Below are 22,563 nucleotides of genomic sequence, written 5' to 3' on the forward strand. Positions count from 1 at the left end.
ACAGGATCGAAATCTCTGTGGAACACTTGCCATGTTGCCAGAACGATCAAGCAGATGAACTCAGCTGACAGATGGCGGATTGTCCCAAGTGGGAGCTAGAACAGAAGTAGGTGGATTACTTTTTGGATCAATGGAGTCACCCCTCAATTGATCTGTTTGCATCTCTGAATAATAGGACATGCCTGCACTTCGCATGCAGATTCTGACATCCAGGAACTAACGCCCTTTCAAGCAGTTGGTCCATGAAATTTGTCTACACCTTTCTTTCTTGTGCCCTGATCCCCAGGGTGCTGAGGAAGGGGAAGATAGATCATTGCGTCCGTACCCTCATTGCCTCGGTGGGGCCATATCAATATTAGTAGAATGAGGTGCTGCAGTTATCAGCATGTCCAGCCATTCCTTTGAAAGTGCATCCAAGGATTCTGTCCTGGCATCATAGAGAGATTCTCCATCACAATCCCAAGTCTCTGAACTTGACAGCATAGTATCTGACCACCGAGAGTTTGGCTATTTGGATCTGCCTCAAGAATATAGAAACATTGCAGCCCAAGCTCAAGCTCCAGCAACCACAAAGACCTACAACACAAAGTGAAAGCGTTTCTGTATATTGTGCAGAAATAATGGTCATCATCCACTGAAAATAAAACCACATCAAAACCTTCTGTATTTGTTAAACCTAGCAAACAATAGGCTTGAATACTCTTCAGTAACCGTCCATCTGGCTGCAATTTCGATATTTAGGAGAACTGGGCGGTCAACATCTTCTCTGCTCTCTCAAAGACTCAAAAAACAGGTAATGAAAGTGCTTTTTAGAGCTTTTCCTCTGCTTCAAAATCCACCACTTCCATGGGAACTTAATACTATCCTCAGTCAGTTGATGATACCGCCTGTTGAACCAATACATAACCTGCTGTCAGACGCGTTGCTGACTCCTTGTTCTGATTCAATCTGACCTGCCCTGGATAGATTCGGGCCTGTAGGATTTTTCTTGACTGACGCAGCAGTGAACATCAATATTTACAAAAGGGCTGAGAAAGGTGCCCTGAAAATCCTTCCTCCGCGTACCTGTGAGCCTTGATGCCCTACTCCTTTCAACTATACTTAGTTGGATTTCCTATTCACGGTCCCCTTTCACCACCCACTCCTGTCCTGAGGAAGACCCCCGCGTAAGGCTGACATTCACCTACACACTCGTTTGGGGTCGAAACGGCGACTTACATGAACATTGCCAGTCTTCTTCAACAGTATTTGAATTGCTGTGAATGTTGCCTCGACATGGCATACCTGTATATACCAACTGTATGATTACAAGGAACATGTACTTGACCACATGTTACAATAGGCTGTGAAGGAACAAATGCCTACTTTATTTGTGATTATTTGTCACCACTTTTACTGAACTCCTTTTCACATCCCCACTGAGGTCACTACCTCCCTCTCCTTCCCCTCTTCTCTTCTCCCACTTGGGACACAATGCTGTTGCTTAGAATGTTGAAAAATTTGACGCCAGCATACGTAAATTCAGTGTGAATAAACAACACTGTCTAAACTTGAATGTTTGGTTTATATGTTTACAGCTTGTTATGATTTACCTTCCTTTTTGTTTACACACCTCTTCGATGCTACAATACTGGGACCACCTTATTGTATATGAACCAATACATAAGGCACACTTAAAATGTGTCTACTAGTATTACCATATGTGAGGAACGTGGGAGAGATGCAAGCATTTACTGTCAAGGTACCTTTCCTTAGGTTCGCAAAGGACAAAGTAATCTTGAGAACCAACCCCAAGTTTATACATAAAGTTTCCACTGATTTGCATTTGAATTAACCTGTCATTCTTTGATCTTTCTTCCCCAATCCATCTGATTCAGCAGAAAGATTGTTACATTCATTGGACCTGCATAGATGCCTCAGGTTGTAAAGAGATAAAAAAAGAACACAGGTACTTCAGACCAGTTGTTGGTATTTTTTGGACAACCAAGACCAGGTCATCCCCTGCCCAAGTGGGAATAGACTGTGGCGCTCTGCCTTTAATTCCTTCTGTCATGCCAAGGCCAAGAGCCCACTCCAGGGAAGAATGATAGTGTATTTCACCAGGAGCACAGCATCAACTTCCGCAATATATGCTGGGCTGTCCTTGAGAGATATCTGCAGTGCAGCTACCTGGAAGAGCAGGCACATGTTTACGAAGTACTATTGATTAGACTTGGATGCAGAAGCTGACGCAACAGTGGGACAGGCAATTCTGAGAAACCTGTTCCAATAAAGGTCAGCCTGCTTCCCGCTTTGGTTACACTTTATAATGTGCCCTGCTTGTTATTCTGATTCAAGCATGTGGAGAAGAAATGAGTTACTTAACTGTAACTCCAGTTCTCCAACATTGATACATCTTATATATTCATATGCAACCCTCCCTCCTCCCTGGCTAGCTGCTTATCCTATATTAATCTCTGTAGTAATCTTCTATGTCATAGAATGTGGAGTCCTTATCACTATGCATTCCACATTCCTTTGTACACGAGAGATTCCACTTCTGGTCAGTTGCTGTTGACTGGCCAGAGGGACAGCCGCGTTATTTACTCTGCCAATCTTATTAATAAATATTTCATAATTTTACTTAATTTATTGTATTCTTACTTACAACAATCTCACACTTTAAATCTGAGCTATGGTGGCCTCTAGGGAGAGTAGGAGAGCTTAAGCTTCAACCTCATTGGCTGAGGTTTGGGTGCTTTCCAAGGAGGTGGATGTGCTACTAAATGTTCAATGTTGCTTCAGGCCTATAGCCATTTTATACTGTATGCTGTATGCTCTATATTTTACATTTATACTGCTATTTTAATGTACCGGGGATTCTCAGCCTGATGGGAAATTATTCAAGCATGTGAATATATAAAAGATACCAGTGTTGAAAAACTGGAGTTACAGGTAACTAATAATATTGTATTCAGAACCAGCAGCGTCTGTAAAGAAACACATTTGTCTTTGTGCTGTGTGATGGGTAAAGTATATTCCAACACCACTTTCACGTGGAAGGACAGCAGGACTCGGATTGATTGAGGGAGTAGATCAGTTAGAGGCGGGTAGACCTGTTACAATCAGCTTTGTAATCCCATAGATCAGCAGAGGTTGGATGTCATTGCCTCTCTGATGAAGCATGTATTTAACTCGAGGGCACACAAGGCCAGTTCGCTGTAAAATGTCTCTTTAAAATTGTAGAGTTGGTTGTGACATATGACTCTGACCCGACACTAAACTCTGGATTACATCCCCATTACTTTCTAAGCTCCTCAAAGGCAATTTGTCAACTTTTTCTCCTTTTGTGAATTTGAAATCTAAAACCTACTGTGTTGGCCTTTACTTTGTGTTTTCTGCTTTTGATATATATATATTTTCCTGTAAAATCACATTGGTATTGCTGTGCAACCTAGCAAGAGAAGAAATGGACAAAAGATTGCAATTCATATTAGCATGTTTGCTCGAACATCACACATAATTGCAAGAATAGGTCTACTCTAATCAACACTGGACATGTCTGCAAAGGCTAGTGTTACACTCACTTCGCTGCCACAGTAAATATCAGATGCTTTACCAAAATCCATATCCCACACATTTTACTAAGCATTAAACCCATGCAATCCACATGATGCATGCAGTCATGCGCACTAGACATACGGACGTATAGAATTTGAACAATTGCTAATATTATCATTTTATACCAGATGTGAACGCATGCCAGTTGCTTTCCCTTTGGGTACAAAGCTTTTGAAGACTTCACCCTTGTTGTCCCTACCTGTTTTCTGGATGAAGGCGGTGTTCTTGGAGACGCCTGGGTTCTCGCTCAAGCCGCACACATTCTCACTGTACACTCGGAAGTAGTACTCGTTGCCCATGATGAGGTCTGAGATGGTACAGCGTGTCAAACGGTTGTGCTCGTACACTGTGAACCACTCCTGTAATGCAGGATGGTAGAAGAGACTAGTCAGAATGAGACAGGTATTGATAGGCTGTGCCGCTTGCAATGAGCCAGGCGCATAAAAACCTTTATGGTACACATAGGCCAGCAGGCCTGAACTAAAATACGGACAAATAATGACTAGCATGTTGATATGGCTAAGAAGCAGTCCTGGCCCTTCCAGTTTTTCAGGAGTACCAACTAGTAAATAATTTTCATTATTTGTTATTTAGGGGAAGCACATTTGATGATGCCAAATGATGGGCTTGGTTGCACATGATTTTAGAGATTGCTAAAATGTTAAAGAAGTCCAGACAGATGTCCACTCACAATGTCAGAAATGTGCTGCTGCGTGGGACCTCACCTAGATTTCAGGTAAGTACTCACCATGGTTTTCTTGTCTGCTTTCTGTATGGTGTATCCTGTGATCTCAGAATTGCCATTGTCTTTTGGGGGTTGCCATTCTATTAGGGCGTTGAAGCCCCACACATCCTTCACTGTCACAGCCTGGGCAGGGCCCGCCTTCTCTGAAAGGCAAGAAAACAGAGCAAGATGAGACTAACATTTTAGGGTGGGAGAAGTTGGTGCCGAGCCGAGGTGAAAAGAAGGCCTACCAAAGCAATACAGGTGGGAGATAGAGCAATATATCATACAGTAACCCTCACTCATCTGAAAAAGTCTATTTTTGGGAGCTTTGTGCCTGAAGTGCTGGAATTGTAAGACTAGTCTTCACTAGTGGAATTACTTGAAAGAGGGCAGGCTAGGTGATCTGTTCGCCATCAATTACTATGTGTCAATGTATGTATCCCACAGAACATTTGAATCTATACCCACCGCAATTTGTGACTTGAATATGGGATGAAACTGCTATTGATGGGCTGCTTTTCGAATGAGTAGACTGAATGATTGATGATGTTTCAATTCTTTCCAGAGAAAATGTAATACCATGTGAGATCTGAACCCTTACAGAAGGGTGGTGAAACGGACCAGATAGGTCTCAAAGTTGTTTTTCTTCCATTTCATTTTTTGATATCCCGACTGAACATGAATGTTTAATGTCAGACAACTGCATGAAGAGGTGAACTGTGAGCATGGGTGTTTCGTACATGGGCAGAGATGGCCTATGGATCTGTTTTGAAGTGCGGGATTGCCAATTTGATTATGCTGTAAAATAGTTTTGATTAGTTAGCAATTGTAGCTAAAGGAGCCAAGGCTCGGCTTATGTTGGCCTACTATTTTGTTCAAGATAAGCAGAGGATGGTGTTACTACTAGTCTGCAATTATATCTCCACCCATTATAGTCCAAGATCCAATTTTAGTGAGAGGATGACACACAACATTGTAATTTAAAAATTGTTTTTCATTTGTTATGGTTCTATTAACACGATTACCAGACAACCTATTCCATGTCCACCTGTTTAAAATACAAGCCATAAAAACTACTTTCAAAGAATATACAACTTCCACATAAGTTAGATTCCCAAACATAGGTGTATACAGAATCAGTCAGTGAGTGTTTTGCATTGTTGGGATAGTACTTTTTCACAGCTGTGAAAATATAAAAATAAAATATTGCTTATATAGCTTACATTAGAAAATGTTCCCATCATATTGTGTGTCTTATATGAAGATGCTAGCTACTCTCACAGTTATCATTTAGTGCAAAGAAGACCTCATCCTCACTTCAGCAGATATCTCCTGTTCCCGACAGCAGGAATAAGCAAAGATGCACAGTGTTAAATTATTTCTTTAAATAGTCTGTGTCAGGCTTGATATGCAGATTTGGGAATATCAAATGTTTACATATTTCAGGTAATATCAAACCGATACACTATGTATATTTTAATAATTAAATGTTCTATGGCAGAATGGGTTACTATTTTAAATTCATGGAGTACTACTACCTGGCCCTTGGAGAGATTACTGCAAACCAATGCTTGATTCACAGGTGGGCTAGGTGAGGCATGCATCACAAGCCAAGCATTATCACATTGTGTTCAATGTCAAACACGCATTGGCCTTTTGAACTATTGACTTTGCCAATGTTTTTTAGTGATGGTCTGCAACATTGGCAAATAGCAAAATGCATTTTGCCAATGGCGTACAGCATCAGCAGAAAAACAAAAATTGAGGAAAAAATAAATAGGTGCAAGGACGCAGTTGCTTCTTGTGGGCGTGTCATTTCAAAGATGTGCACATGTAAGATGACATATTGGCATGCCTCATCAATGACACGGATGTCATTTTTTTTTCTTACTGATACAAAATGGAGGATGTCATTTGGATCAATAAACAAAAAATAACTAATTCTGATTGTACCACAGCGCTTTTTACACTGTGGATGGTCTGGCTACAAATGGCAGCTGCCTAGCCCTCCAAACAAAATACATTTAAAAAAATGTTGCAGACTGCAAGGGGTTCAGTGACCAACGGAGAACTGGGGGCGCAGAAAAGGGAATCGGGTGAGGGAGAGGGACCATTGGAGGAGCTTACGACGGCCCCTCTGGAGGCCAAAAAGTAAAACAAGGCAGGCTGGAAAAGCAAAGGAGAGTTTGGGAGGGGGAATACGAAGCAACATGGAGTGCACAGGGAAAGGGGCATTTGAAGGGCAAGCAGCACAGGAGTGCAGAACGAAAAAATAAAATAGTTCCCTGAATATGAGCACTGGAAGAATGCAAGTCATCCAATCAAAAGGGTGTTAAAGAGGCGATGTACCAAGGTAGGGACAAACACAAGAAGAGGAAGCAAGCCATCCAGTAGGAAGCAAGCAAATGAGAATGACAATAAAGCTAATCAATGTTAAACAATGAGCGGGCTCAAAGCCCACTGTAGGTTGTTGGTATGGCCCGCAATAGGAGTTTTCCTACAGACAGCTAAAAGCTGTCTTTTGGGCGAGACCTGTAAATAACAATTTCCAAAAGGATTTGTTTACAGGTTAAACAACTTACATTTTTGATAAAAAGTCCTTAGATGTACGTTTGAGTCAATAAGATACCGTTAAGAAAATCCCTGAACATGTGTACATTCAATGCCACAGGAAAAAGAAGGCAGCAAAGGTGACAACTTTTTGTCTCTTCAGTTAGTAATATAACCTGAGTGGGTTGAGTACCTGCTGCAGGTTTATATGTGTGTCCACTTTCTGAAGGAGTTAAAATGAATAGCATTGGGTTGGGTAGTATACTTATTATTAAAGTGACAAAATATAATTATGTACATAGCGTGTGCAATTTACATGTACAATATTATTATTCATGTGATATGACAACGACCCTATGAAGTATTACTTACATATGTGTGGTGAATGCATGGTGTGATCATGGAGTACTCCCTCATCCTAAATGAACAAGTTACTTACCTTTGGTAACAATATATCTGTAAGAAACATTAGTAGTGATAGATTCCTTACCTTAGAATTACCCCCAGGCGTCAACCTGGATCCGGAAAGTTTTCGTCAGCAGTACCCCTGTGCGTCAGTAGGTGGCGTTGTGGTCGCCGAGATGACATTGTGGGCACTACTTAGACGCCGCCCGCGTGCACTGACGTCAGTTCTGTACACGACTTTCCGCACCAGTAACGCAGAGCCATGGAAGAAACTGACCACTGTTGCATTGAAACTAGGGCCCGGAAAGGAATTACCTTAACCCTAGAAATCAGTTCGCAGAACGGGGAGGATGGGTGGGGCAGTAAGGAATCTATCACTACTAATGTTTCCTACAGATATATCGTTACCGAAGGTAAGGGGGGCGTGGCTTGACACCGATGTAGAAGGACACAGACCTCGGAGCTCCTCCGTGGCCTCCCTCCTGTGCAATTGATCCTGGCCAGCTGTGGGGGCCCCCTACGGCTTAATCGGTGGCGGAATACCTGGTGCTGCTGTGGGGAGACTGCTGGCGAGCGCAACGGCAGCGGAGCAGAGTAATTTGTAAATTCCCGCTTGGCTGGTGTTCCGACGGCGGCGACCCAGGATGGTGGCTGCGAGTTGCTGAAGCGACCTCTGCGGACTGTGGCACTGTGGATGCGGCAGACTGCTACTGGGCAGTGGTGACGAGCTTCGGACCTGCTCACGAGCTGGAGAGTGCGCAGATTGGGGACAATACAGGGGATGGTAGGACACACTGCGGGGACTGTGTGTCGGGACTCGGCGCTGGGAGTTGACCCCAAGATGGCGGATATGCGGACGAGTAGAGAGACCTGGTGAGCGCGCAAACGGCCAGAGACTGCGGCGCTGAACTGGGGCTGGCTGCAGCTGAGCGGGTGACATATCGTGCCCATGGTGCTGCCTGAGACTGTTGTGGAGCAGCAGACGGAAGCGCAGAGAAGGCACCTGAGGCGGTGAGACTGGCTGCTACTGGGAACTTAGATCTGCACAAACAGATTTGCACTGGAGGCGACCTCAAAATGGCAGCCCTGACCGGCGGCGAGAGAACCGGCTGAGGCGGATGGTGAGACTATTGGTGAGCTTGCTGGAGGGGCAGTAACTGATAGGGCGGCGGCTGAGACGTGCAGGTGGCCTCGCTGTGCAAGACGATAAGAAGTGGTGCGGGCGTTTGGGACTCCCCGAGCCTCATGTGTGCTGCTGCCTTACCCCAAGATGGCGGACTGGGAACACTCGCCCACGTTGTGGTGAGGCCGTGTAGCTCTGGGCTATGCCTTCCGCATGGACCGTGCACCATCGGAGCAACGGAGCTCTGCCGGAGTGCCTGGGTCGGTTGCGGGCACCCGAGGACAGTAAACTGAGGTGAGGTGGATGGTCCTGGCACCTGGAGTTACGAGGGACTGGCTGAGCAGGGGAGCAGTGGCGCAAATGGAGTGAAGTGAGCGCTGCAGATTAGGAGTGCAGCAAGACTAGAGAGGCTTCCTGAGGAGAAGGTATAACTGCAGGCACATAGAGGAGGTGCAATTGCATAGAGGCGGGGGCGGCGGGTAGCCGGGTCGCCCGGGGGTGCTTGACTTCCCGGCACTGGGAGGACTACAGGAGTGACAGGGCGTCAGGGGGGCATTGGTGGACAAGGTGCAGCCATTCCGGACCAGAACCTTGCTTCAGGGCTACACGAAAGGAGTAGAGTGAGTACTGACGCAGTAGACTACCTGGGAGTGCGGTGCGGCTGACTACAAGACTGGCGCACACTCTGGATCACTGAGCCTTGAGCTTACTTGCAGAGAGGTACATGGGGCACAATCCCCTCTGACTAAGTTTGTATATAGGGTCGCTTGACCAGGGGACTTGAGTGGAGCGAACAGCACCAACTGGGAGAGGCTGCTAGACCAGTGATGGGCAAGGTGTCAAAGAAAAAGGGGTTTGAGGTGCTACGCTTGGACGACTCGGAGCAGCACACAGAAGACGAGGATGGTGACGTTGGGAGACGGAGACCGGAACGATCTGGGGACCCTACACTGGGAGAAATTATGCAGGCCATCGTGGCCTCGCGGGAGGCACTAGAGAAGAGGATGGACGCCATTGGCTCGGATCTCACCCTACTAAAGGACGATCCCTGGAAGCTCAAGGAGAGAGTGGCGACCCACGAAACCAACATGAAAAACATCCCGGATACCGTGGCTGCCTTGCGACAATCTTTGAATGAGGTAACGCATAGAGTCAAAGTGCTGGAAGTAAGAGCAGAGGACAGTGAAGGACGCTCCTGACGCAATAATCTCCGCATAGTGGGAGTCCCGGAGCGTGAGGAGGGGGCAGATGCGGTCCAGTACTTGGAAGCATGGCTGAAAACAGAGGTAGCACCGGAGGGTCTATCGCAATTTTTTGCACTGGAGCGAGCGCACAGGGTCCTGGCTCGCCCACCTAAACCTGGAGCTCCACCTCGGCCAATGGTGATGAGACTGTTACATTATCACGACCGGGACTTTCTGCTACAGAGGGATCGTGAGCAACATAATTTGCAGATAGGGAACTGCAAGGTGTCGATATTCCCGGATTACACCAGGGAGGTCCAGCGTCAAAGGTCATCCTTCCTGGCTGTTAAACGAAAGTTGTGTCAGCTCCATCTCCCCTACACCATGCTATTTCCGGCTCGCCTGCGGGTGACTGCAGATGAGAAAACACACTTCTTTCTTACGCCACAGGCTGTGCGGGACTGGCTTGAGGGCCGTAGTGTGGTGCGGCTGTGCGCACCCCTCGGGCGGCCTCGCCGCATGAACGACTGGCGGGCACACCGCCAAAGCAGAGGCCTACCTCTCCAGTGGATCAGCGCCAGGAGCGAGACAGTGACGTTCAGGCGGTGGCGGCCATCAGGTTCTGGGGGCATTGCGCGCGAGTTACACGTTACCTCCTAGTTACGGTTCTTTGTGCGAATAACTTGGTTGGATGGGGACCTGTTCTTATGTGCCTGTCCTGGGAGTTGGGTAAAGTTTGCAGGTTGAGAGGGATGGGGGAGGGTCAAACATGTCGCTAGGGGGATTTTAGAAGAGAGCGTGCACGAGTTGGATCCATGGGCACCATGGAGGAAATCCTGGGATCTTAATGATCGAGAGGCTCACAAGTCTGCCCTACGGGAATATAAACGAAGAGTGGTAATAGAGAAGCAGGAGTATTTCTCCAATCTCACCAGCTCTCTTTCCTCTTCCAGGGAGCTCTTTAAAATCGCCGACACCTTATGCTCCCTGCAACTTCCGGACCCCGTAGTCAGCTCACAAGAACTCTGCAATAGTATTGCTGACTTCTTTCATAATAAAATTCTTGACATTCATGTCTCTTTGGAAGCTCATTGCCATGCTCTGGATCTAAGTATCCCGCCTGTCATTTTCAGTCTTGATGCGTTAGGTAGAGACCCTTCCCACCTATTTATGGAATTTCCTTCTCTATCTCTCGAAGGACTGAATTTATTACTTGACAGGATTAAATCTGCTTCCCCTCTGGACCCTTTGCCTCTGAAAAAACTGAAAGAGTGTAGAAATAGCCTTCTTCCTTCTATGCTTGAGATCATGAATAAGGCTATTTCCCAGGGCTCCTTTCCACCTGTATGGAAGAAGGCGATTGTGAAACCTCTTCTTAAGAAATCTTCCCTCGATCCGGCCCTTTTGAAAAATTTTAGGCCGATCTCCCTTCTCCCTGCTCCTGCTAAGATGCTTGAGGCGCATCTGAATCTTCATCTGTCCTCCTTTCTTGACTCTTCTGAATACCTTGATAATACACAACATGGTTTCAGAAAACACCATAGCACCGAGTCCGCCCTCACATGTGTGGTCGATAACATACGACGCAAAGTGGACTCTGGCCAAACCACGGTTTTGGTTTTGCTTGACCTCACGGCCGCATTTGACACTCTGTCCCCCGCCATCCTTACATCTCGGCTTAGGGAAGCTGGTGTCATGGGTACGGCCCTGAGCCTCCTCAACTCCTTTCTGTTGGAAAGGGAGCAGAGAGTGATGCTTGGGAACTACCTCTCCCCTGCTAAGTCACTGCAGTGTGGGGTGCCTCAAGGGTCGGCTTTAAGTCCGACCCTGTTCAACATCTATGTGGCTCCCCTGGCAAGACTAGTTAGATCTCAGGGGATGGAGGTGGTGTCCTACGCAGATGACACCCAGATTATGGTATCACTGGCCCACTCCTCTGTCAGGTCATCTGCCGCCAGTTTTAGGGTATGCATGCAGTATGTGGCAGACTGGATGACTATAAATTCCCTTAAACTGAACGGCGAAAAGACGGAGGTGTTGATTTTTGGGAAGGACCGAGATGTTTGGTCGAGTGAGTGGTGGCCATCTTCTCTCGGCGCCTGTCCCATTCCTTCCCAATCTGCCAGAAATCTGGGTGTTATATTTGACACCTCGCTCTCTCTATCCTCTCAAGTCAACAGGACAGTGGCCACTTGCTGGGGTGTGATTAGGATACTGAATAGAATCCGCGAGTATCTTTCCCCCCAGGCGCGCAAACAGGTTGCAGTCGCTCTGGTGGGCTCGAGGCTAGACTATTGCAACTCTCTCTATATGGAAGTCAATAAGAGTCTTTTACATCGCCTGCAGATTGTTCAGAATGCTGCAGCGCGTTTTGTTCTGGCTCTTCCGAAAACCTCGTCTGCCACCGCAGCTAGGAAAGAACTCCACTGGCTTCCTGTACAACACAGAATTTCTTTTAAAATTCTGTGTTTAGTCTACAGAGCGTTGTCAGAAGGCTCCTCGAGTGCTATTGGCTCTCTGATTGCGCGGTATGTTCCCTCAAGAGGTCTTCGCTCCGCGGGACTTTGTCAACTTGTTGTGCCCCGTATCAAGCTTGCTAGATGGGGAGCCAAGGCTTTTTCCGTGGCCACCCCTCAGCTTTGGAATTCTATTCCTATCGATATAAAAACTCTCCCGTCATTAGAGCTATTCAAAAAGGCTCTTAAAACTTATTTTTTTAGGAGTGCCTACCAATGAGAGAATGCTGCAGAGAGGAGGTTCTGGCCTCTATATTTTATTTAGGCGCCTTGACGCCCATTGGGCTAAGTTTGCGCTAGATAAGAACCGTTTCATTCATTCATTCATTCATAGGTCTTAAAGTTATGTCTTGGAATGTAAGGGGGATGCACACTATGTGTCGACGACACAAAATACATGCCTACCTAGTACGGAGAGGAGTGCAAATTGCACTACTACAAGAACCTCAGTTGACGAAGGCGGAGGGGATGGCACTACAGCGTCATTGGAGGGAACAGGTGTTCCACACTACCTACTCGGCCTACGCCAGGGGGACCTTAATATGGGTGCGGGCAGGGGTTCCATTCCAATGTGTTAGGCAGGTGATTGATACGGATGGCAGATTTACGGTGGTAACGGGGTGGCTTGAAGGGCGGGACATCACACTAGGAAGCATATATGCCCCCAATGTTGAGCAATCTACCTTTCTTGCACAGCTATCACAGAAATTGGGGGGAGAGTTAACGGGTCCTGTTCTTCTGGGGGCTGACTTTAATTGTGTGACCGACATAGCTCTGGACCGCTCCCATCCTCTGCTCCCTGACGCCCCTACTCACAGGGTTGTGGAGGCTAGACGGGACTGGCAACAGCACGGGGGACTGACAGACACCTGGAGGGCTCACCACCCTGGGGACCGAGACTACTCTTATTTTTCAGTTGTACATGAGTTGCATGTCCGGCTAGACGCTGTATTGTGTTCCTCTGATGTTCACATGATGATCACGATGAGTGAGTACCTGGCTAGGACAACCTCTGAGCATAACCCTCTCTTGGTGTCCCTGAACTGGGTACGACTCAGAACGGCGATCCCTAACTGGCATCTCCGAACGGAGGTACTGGAAGACCAGGTCTTCCGCACCACCATAGGCACTGCCATAGGAGATTATTTTCAGCAAAACACCAACACATCCTCTAGTCTGCATAATGAGTGGGATGCATTCAAGGTGGTAATACGCGGGCGGTGCATTGGGGAAGCTGTGGGAGTTCATAGAACGCTATTGAATGAGGTACAACCGGCAGGGCGGCGGCTCAGGGAGAAAGAAAGGGAGAGACCTGGGCGGGAGGATACACAAGAAGAACTGTTGAGGGTGAAGGAAGAATTGGCAACACAGGTAGAGAGGCTAAGATGTTTTGATTACAGGGCCTACACGATACAAGCGCATGCTGAAAGAGATAATGCTGGGGCGCTACTAGCTTGGTTGGCAAATCCGGCGCGCAGAGGCACACCGAATCGTGAACTATGGGAAGAAGGGGGGACAACACACTATGGACAGCAGGCCATTAACACGCAGTTCCTGGAATACTATACTACCTTATATTGCAGCAGGTTGGACCACAGAGAGCTGGAGCAAGGGTATTTCCTAGATATAGATCTGCCTCAGATTGAGGCGGAGGGTGCGGAGAGCCTGGGCCGACCAGTGGAATTGGGCGAGGTCCGGAGAGCTATAAAGCGTATGGCCAAGAACAAAACGCCAGGTACTGATTGGTTTCCATCCGAGTTCTATGTAAATATACTGGCCCCACACCTGGTGACCCTTTATAATCAGTTGAAACAGAATGGATATCTACCTAGCTCGACAAGGGAGGCAGTGATCGTACCTCTCCTTAAACCGGGTAGGCCAGAGTGGGACCGCACAGCGTATCGTCCCCTGGCGATGTTAAACATTGACTATAAGATCTTGAGCAGTATCTTGGCCGGTCACCTGATGGCACATATGACAACTCTGGTGCATGGGGACCAGGCTGGGTTTATCCCTACCCGGAACACGGCCATGAACAGCCGGAGACTGTGTCAATCGCTGCATGAGACGGCGGCAGAGGGGGATGAGGCGTGTGTCCTATCGATAGACATTTAAAAAGCTTTTGATAGCTTAGAGTGGCCATATCTGTTTAGGGTTCTGAGGGCCTTTGGCCTAGGTGAAGGATTTGTGACCTGGATGAAGATTCTGTATAATCGCTCGACGGCCAGGGTTCGAACGGGGGGGGGGTTATTTCAGCGGCTTGCGATGTAGGCAGGGGGCGAGACAGGGCTGCCCGCTGTCTCCTCTCCTGTTTGCCCAGGCAATGGAGCCTCTGGTAGCTCGTGCATGGACGGGGAGGCACTACAGGGGCTTGGAGGGGATGGGTCAGATGCACTACATTGCTCTATATGCTGATGATTTATTAATGTTCCTGGCCAATGCAGCGGACGAGTTGCGAGGTGCTCGGGAATTGCTGGAGAGGCTTGGGCGAGTGGCAGGGCTCAAAGTCAATTGAGCTAAGACCTGTCTATTTCTGGTGCGAGGGGGAAGGGGAGATCCTCCTGAGGGACTCGATGTGCGCTGGGAAGGCAGATGCTTGCCTTATTTAGGGGTCCGAATTTATCATGAGGCTGCTGATTTATTTGAGGGAAACGTAGGGCGGGCTCTGCGGACTACCAAGAGTAATCTTGATTTCTGGGGGTCTCTACCTTTATCGGTTGCAGGACGAGTGGCATTGCTAAAAATTATAACCCTGCCTCGCCTGCTTTACTACTTTGGTACACTACCACTTTGGGTGCCTGGGAAATATTTTGCTCAACTAAACTCAATGGTTACGAGCTTTGTGTGGGGCTCAGGAAGGTGTAGAGTGGCTCTGAATACTTTGATGCGCCCTAGACAGGAGGGGGGCTTTGCAGTACCTGATTTTGAGGCTTATTATCATGCCGCTCAGTTCCAAAGGTTCGCACAGCGGATGGCTGGGAAACTGGGAGAAGAGGTGGACCAGAGAGGTAGGGACTTGGGGCTTCGCCACCTGACTAGGATTCTGCTCCAGCTTCTGGTGCGTGAAAGAGAGGTGCCCAGAGATCTATGGGTCCTGCGGCAATGCTGGAATAGAGCCCTACGACGAACTAAAACGGGCCCTGCCCGCATATGCGCCTGAGATTCCAGTGTGGCTCTGTGAGAAGTTGCCCCATGGGGGGATTGGCAGAGACTGCAGAAATGGGAGGAACTGGGATCTCCTCCATTGGGGATCTATATGAGGATGGTACCCTCTTACTATTTCAAGACCTCATGGAAAGACATGAACTGCCTGCTCAGGATTTTCTTTTGCATGCGGCATTGACGGCTGCTGTGCGTCAACATTGGAAAAAAGGAATCGAGGAACCACAAATCTTCCTCCCTACTCAATACGTGGTCACCTCCGCGGGTAGGATCAAGGCGGTCACGTGCCTCTATACTATAGGAGACTGACGCAGGGTTCAGGGACTCCCTTAGAAGGGCTGCGCGTCAAATGGGAGGCGGACCTGGGGATGCCTATAGAGGCAAAGCCATGGGAGATGCTGCTGAAGCGAGCATGGAAATGCTCCCGGAATGCAAGATTCCAGCTAATACAATTCTATGTGTTTCATCGGGCGAACCTCACTCTTCACAAAATCAATTAATTATTTGGCTCCCACACTGCAGACTGGAAAATGCAGCGTTTATGCACATGTTCTGGGATTGCCCACTCCTCCGCGGGTTCTAGGGGGTGGTCCTGACCAAACTGAAGGAGGTGACAGAAAGGGAGCTGCAGCTTACTCCAGGTGTTTGTCTGCTACACTGGTTCCCCCACACTACCCGCAACAAGACCACCAGCAAATTCCTGGATTTGGGGTTAGTCCTGGCTAAAAGGGAAATCACTAGCCATTGTAAGGCGGTCACAGCCCCCAACACTGCGCGTTGGCTGCGAGAACTTATGAAGTGGGCAGACTGTGAAGGGACTCTCCGGCTTCAGATGGCTCGGAGAACTGACAATGATAGATTATTGGACACGGCAAGAGCCTGGGTGGCGATAGTGGATCTACTTAAAAACCCGACTGATGATGATGACTGATCTCCCCAGGTGTGGGGGACTCCCTTCACTGCATGGGAACACAACCACAGGCGAAAGGGTGGGAGAGTAGATGGGGGGACGACTACAGTGGGTGCATCCTCCTAGATGGGACATTGATTACTGCCTTAGGGAATCCAACGAAAGTGATAGGAATACATTTTGTGCAACAAGTGCGCTGTTAGGGAGAGTGACATGTCTGAGGAGAGGGGGGAGATGGGGTTAATGGGAGGAGTCCACAGGAGGGAGGGAGTGGGATGGAGGGGGGTTGTGTTCTTAGTTGTTTGGTAAGGCGGATTGGTGCAGACAGTAAACACATAATCCTGGGACAGAATGAATCGGCCCCTCTGGACTACGAGACAAGTCGGATGGCATGTGACTCCTGCACCTGATGAACAATTCTCCTAGTGTAGAAGGGGACGAAGACATGGAAGATCTAGTAGGATGCGGGACTAGGATTTGTTGAAGAGCCACGGGGCTGCATGATTGTGCGATTATATATATTGCCCTACAGGCACTTGACAATGATATACTTTATGAAATGAGAAAAATGAATGAAATCTGTTTAAAAAAAAAAAGAATTGTTACCGAAGGTGCGTAACTTGTTCATCTGAAAGAAACACATAGTGATAGCAGTGGCGTAACGAAAGTTGAAGGGGCCCCCCTGCAAGGTACACAGAGGGGCCCCCGCTACGGATTCAATCTGGAGCCTTCCAGCGTGAGTACAGTGATGAGGGGGCCACCTGCAGCTTGGGGGCCCCCCCGCACTGCGAGGGATGCGGGGGGCCATGTAAAGCCCCTGAGTGATAGATTCCTTAACTTAGAATAGATACCCCAGCAGTATCAACCCCGGTGGTGGGTCTGCGGACCAAGATCACACCAGAAAGTCATGGAGAACAGAACGGCCAAAGAAGTAATCTGTCTGGACTTGGCTGTCCAGGCAGTAGTGCTTAGTAAAAGTGTGCAACAAGGCCCACTTAGCTGCCTGACAGATGTCTTGCAGGGGAACACCACATCCCAATGCAGTAGTGGCTGCAGTAGCTCTGGTGGAATGAGCAAGCAGCCCCACCGGAGGTTCCTTTTTAGCCAAGGAGTAACAGGATTTGATACCAAAGACAACCCAGCGGGAGATAGTCCTCTTGTGTACTGCCCGACCTCTCTTGGTGCCAACGTAGCCAACAAAGAGTTGGTCATCCACCCGGATCTGTTTTGTGCTGTTGAGATAAAATGAGGGCGCGCATTTTTGGTCCAGACCATGGAGCCTCTCTTCCTCCCTGGAAGGATGCGGAGATGGAAAGAAGATGGGCAAGGTAATAGTCTGTCCAATATGAAAGGCTGTAACAACTTTTGGCAAAAAGGAAGCGCACAACCTTGTCCGGCTGGACTAAAAGGAAAGGAGGCTTACAAGGAGGCTTACAAGGAGGCTTACAAGAAAGAGCCTGGAGCTCACTCACTTGCCTAGCGGAGGTGATGGCCACCAGGAAGGCAGTCGTCAAGGTCAAGAGACAAAGAGGACAGTTGTGAAGGGGCTCAAAGGGAGCGCACATTAAGTATGTTAGAACCCGGTTCAAGTCCCACTGAGGCATCACAAAAGGAATAGGTGGAAAAAGGTGTGTAATGCCTTTGAGAAATCTGTTTACAACAGGGGACTTGAAAAGAGAGAGCTGATCAGGGAGCCTGAGAAAGGCCGAAATAGCAGAAGCATAGCCCTTGATAGTGCCCAGACTGGGCCAAAGAAAGAAGAAACAGTAGTACTTCAGAAAGAGGGGCAGAAAGGGGATCCACAGCCTTTGCTGTGCACCATGCCACAAATTGTTCAACCTACAAGCGTATACCACGTTAGTGGAGGAACGCCAGGCTGCCAGAATGACATAACAAACTTCAGGAGGCAAGTCAAAAGGAATCAACTGCCGCCGTTCAATCTCCAGGCAAATAGGTGGAGGCTGGACAGGTTTGGGTGGAGGACCGTCCCCTGCTGCTGCGACACTGGATCCTCCCAAAGAGGCAGTCTGATCGGAGGATCGATGCTCAAACTGAGTAGCTCGGGATACCATATGTTTGGAGCCCCGTCCGGAGCCACAAGGATGACTTGTGCCCGGTTGCGCCTGATCTTCTTCAGCACTCTGGGCAGAAGTGGTATAGGCGGAAAGGTTTACAACAGACCTCAACTCCACTTGCGACGAAAAGCGTCGCAGAGCGAGTGCCGCTTTGGAAATTCCAAAGCACAGAACTGATGGCATTGCACGTTCTCTTAGGTGACTAATAGACCTAACCACGGCTCTCCCCACTGCTGAAAGAGACCATGCACCACCTCCGAGTGAAGACGCTATTCGTGATCCATCATGCACCTGCAGCTGAGTTCGTCCGCCCTGGTGTTCAGAGAACCTGCCAGGTGTTGAACCACCAGGAAAACGCCCTGATGTTCCAGCCATGTCCAGAGACGCAGAGCCTCCTGACATAGGATTCACGACCCCGCCCCGCCCTGTTTGTTGCAGTACCACATGGCGGTGGTGTTGTCTGTGAACACCTGCACTACTCTCCCCTTGACAGAGGGAAGGAATGCTTTCAGTGCAAGCCGGATCGCCCGAAGCTCCAGAAAGTTAATATGGAGCTTGGACTCCGCCGGAGACAAGAGGCCTCCGATCTTCGCCTCTCCCATGTGGCCGCCCCATCCCAGGAGGGATGCATCCATCACCACTGTAAGCTCCGGTTAGGGAAGGGAGAGGAAACTGCTGTTGACTCAATGCCGGTTCGTGAGCCACCACTGCAACTGTCATGCAGTGCTCTCCAGGATCTGGACATGATCGGACAGGTTCCCTTGATGCTGCGCCCACTGGTCCCACTGCAGAGCTCGCATATGCCATCTGGCATAATCGATCAGCAGGATACACGGGCCATGAGGCCCAGCAGCCTCAGAGTCACTCTAACCAAAACCCGGGACAAGGGCTAAAAGATCGGAATCAGAGCCCGAATATCTCGGACTCACTGTTCGGGACAATAAACCCGAAACTGCGCTATGTCCAGAACCGCTCCGATAAAAAGGAGCTTCTGAGACGGAACCAGGTGTGACTTCGGCACGTAGATGGAAAACCCCAGCAAATGCAGGAGGTCGGCCGTAGTCTGGATGTGGGAGACAACTGTCTGGGGCGAGCCCACCTTCAACAACCTGTCGTCAAGATAGGGGAAGACTGAAACCCCTGATCTGCGCAGATGAGCTGCGACCACCGCCATCACTTTTGTGCACACCCGAGGGGCGCTGGTAAGGCCAAAAGGGAGCACAGTGAACTGAAAATGCTTGTGGCCTACTGTGAACCACAGGTAACGCCGTTGGGTCCGCAGGACTGGGATGTGGAAATAAGCATCCTGCAAGTCCAGCGCTACCATCCAGTCTTGTGGATGGAGAGCAGACAAGACCTGAGCTAGAGTGAGCATCTTGAACTTTTCTTTGCGGAGGAAGTGATTGACGTTCCGGAGGTCTAAGACAGGACGCAGGCCCTTGTCCTTCCTGGGCACCAGAAAGTAGTGGGAAAAGCAGCCACGACCTACTTCTGGTGTCGGAATGCGCTTGATGGCCCCCTTGGCAACTTCCTGCTGAAGAAGCACCAAGTGATCCCCCGACATGTGGTGGTACCAAGGTGGCTAGAGGGGTAATCTCGAAGGGGAGGGAGTAGCCCCTTCTGATTATCTCTAAAACCCACCTGTCCAATGTGATGGTGCGCCAGTGGGGGAGGTGATGGCAAAGCATGCCGCCCACTAGCATTTGAAGGGCCTGAAAGTTCGGACTAGGAAGGTTTGGAGGAAGAAGTGGCCGGGGTGGAGGTGGACTGACCCACCCGCTGGCCCCTTGGTCCGTTAAAGCAGACCCCGCGTCCGCGCTGAGATTGCTGCTGTGCAGGCATGTGGCTCTGTTGCAAAAGCTGTGGGGCGCCCCTTCCGGAGCCACGATACGAAAAGCAGAAGACGGAGCAAGGCGGACTGCAGACAGCCCCAAGGACTTGGCCGTAGCCCGTGAGTCCTTAAACCGCTCCAACAAGCTGTCTGTTTTGTCATGGAAGAGGCAACGGCCATCAAAGGGCATGTCCATAAGTGTGTTTTGGAAATCCCCCGAAAATCCAGTTGTCCTCAACCAGGTGTGGCGTCGAACCGCCACCGTCGTTGCAATCGATCTGCCCAGTGAGTCGACGGTATCTAGCCCAAAACAATTCATGAACTTAGCTGCCTCTCTCCCCTCTGCAACTGCCTGGGAGAGAGCTGGCCTGGGCCTCCTCCGGATGCTGAGGTAGCACTTGCGCCACAGTATCCCTCAGAGAGTGGGAATAACGGCCCAAGAGGCATGCGGTGTTCACGGACTGCAGCGCAGAACTGGCGGAAGAGAAAATCTTCTTTCCGAACTGATCCAGTTTCTTGGATTCCCTATCCGGTGGTGCGGAATGGAAGCGGTCGGGGAAGCAGTGGCTTAGACAACCAAGCTCTTGGGGTGGGGTGTTGGGAGAGGAAAATGGGGTCACCCGGAGCCGTGTGATGGCGTTGGGCCACGTTCCTATCCACAGGAGCCCCTGTGGTGGGCCTGGACCAGGTGCCCAAAAGAATGTCAGAAAGTGCTTCGTTGAAGGCGAGCAGCGGCTCAGCAGAAGTAGCTGCTGGCTGAAGCACTTCTGGCAGGAGGTTAGTCCTGACGGCCACAGTAGGGAGCACGAGGTTTAGTGACTCAGCCGCCCTACGCTACACCACGGTACAAAAGGGGGTGGTGATGGACGGAGCATCTGAACCAATCAAGCACTCACACCCAGGCAACAGATCTGGGTTTAATCCATCACCGTTCTTTAGCCCACTCTGCCACCCCAGTTCAGACATGGCCATATGCAAATCAGTCTGACCCTGTGCCTCATGGGAACAGTCCAGCCCAAACTGCCAAGCCATGCATTCCCTGGACCGGAAACCAGCTTCCTAGGACCGGTTTCTGGCATGGCTTGGCAGTTCGGGCTGGACTGTTCCCATGATGCTCCATCCATCACCACCCCCTTTTGTACCGCTACGCTACACTACAGCATAACTAGCGCCCTCCTCTGTAGCCACGGTAGGAGGAGACGGCATGCCATGGTCTGGTGAGGTATCCAGACCACTGGCATCCCCCAACTCGTCTACCCAGTCCTGGTCATCCTCGCAATCAGCTGTGAGAGGGTCCTCGGACCCCTCCCAGTCCTCCCCTTCCTCCACAGGCTGTTCCACAGGCCTTAAATAAGGTCCTGGGACATGGGGATAGAAGTCCCCGAGCAATGTCGAGAACGGCGCCGGCCCAACACCGCGTCCCCTTCGGGCTGAAACCGGGGGCGACGTCGTCCTGAGGAGTGGGCGATGTCGGAAGTGGTGCTGGTGGGGTCGACGTCAGTGGAGGTGTTATGAGGTCAACCGGCATCAACCGGGATCCAGGCCTGGATCCATGGAGGTCCCGCAGCACTGGGGCCGTAGCCGGCAGCGACTCCGGGGCTGGAGCCACCGGCTATGGAACGCGAGGACCCCCAGTCGGGACCGCGGGCCCGAAGGTGCACCGGCAGGACCCAACAGCCCAAAGAGGCGAGCCATGGCCGACAGGAACTCCTATATCTGGGCTGGAGTCGCCGACAGACCCGGAAAGGGCGGGCAGGCCGGTGGCGACACCACAGGCTCCGCCGGAGCCACGGGGGAGGCACCACACACACACACACACCCTCAGCCACGTCGCGCGAGCCGCGAGGGGAAGTCGGAGAACGATGAAGTTTCTTCAACTTCTTGTGCTTCGCCTTACCTGACCCCAAGTGCAAAGACTTGCATCCCGAGGATCGATGATGATGACTCCGGGCACTGTCCCTCGAACGGCGCAGAGCCGACTGCCGAGCCTCCAGCAGCTTTCGGGACCGCTCCTGCAAAGACTTCAACATCATGGACCGGCAGTCGGGGCACGACTTGGGGTCGTGATCACGCCCCAGGGAGAAAAGACACACCGGTGCGGATCAGTCATCGACATCATGCAACGACAATCCTCGCAGGACTTAAAATCAGGCATCCTAACTGCACCAGGAGTCAAAGACTGGATGAAAAAATAGAGACAAAAATCCTCAAAAGTCAGTCAAAAAATAACTGGGGGTACCTGCTCTTCCCGAATCTGCGCTTGCTGGCGCGGAAAAAGAAAGAACTGACGTCAGCACGCGTGGGCGTCGTCTAATCAGCGCCCGCGACGTCATCTCGGCGACCACAACGACGGACGCGGAGCCGCACAACGCCACCTACCGACACGCAGGGATACTGCTGACGAAAACTTTCTGGATCCAGTCTGACGCCTGGGGGTAATTCTAAGGTAAGGAATCTATCACTATGTGTTTCTTCAGATA

At 49.8% G+C, this 22,563-nt stretch overlaps 1 protein-coding gene across 2 annotated transcripts in view; it reads right to left on the minus strand.

The window, feature by feature from the left end:
* MYBPC2 (myosin binding protein C2) overlaps window positions 1-22,563 on the minus strand; it is a 252,762-nt gene that overhangs the window by 24,483 nt on the left and 205,716 nt on the right. For both annotated transcript variants that reach the window (XM_078655074.1, XM_078655075.1), the window contains 2 exons: window positions 4,349-4,488; window positions 3,800-3,959 (listed from right to left, as the gene is read on the minus strand). In XM_078655074.1, the coding sequence (XP_078511200.1) occupies window positions 3,800-3,959; window positions 4,349-4,488 (300 nt within the window). The remainder of the gene's footprint in view (window positions 1-3,799; window positions 3,960-4,348; window positions 4,489-22,563) is intronic.

Source organism: Lissotriton helveticus, chromosome 7 (genome assembly GCF_964261635.1).
Source record: "Lissotriton helveticus chromosome 7, aLisHel1.1, whole genome shotgun sequence".
Classification (NCBI taxonomy): domain Eukaryota; kingdom Metazoa; phylum Chordata; class Amphibia; order Caudata; family Salamandridae; genus Lissotriton; species Lissotriton helveticus.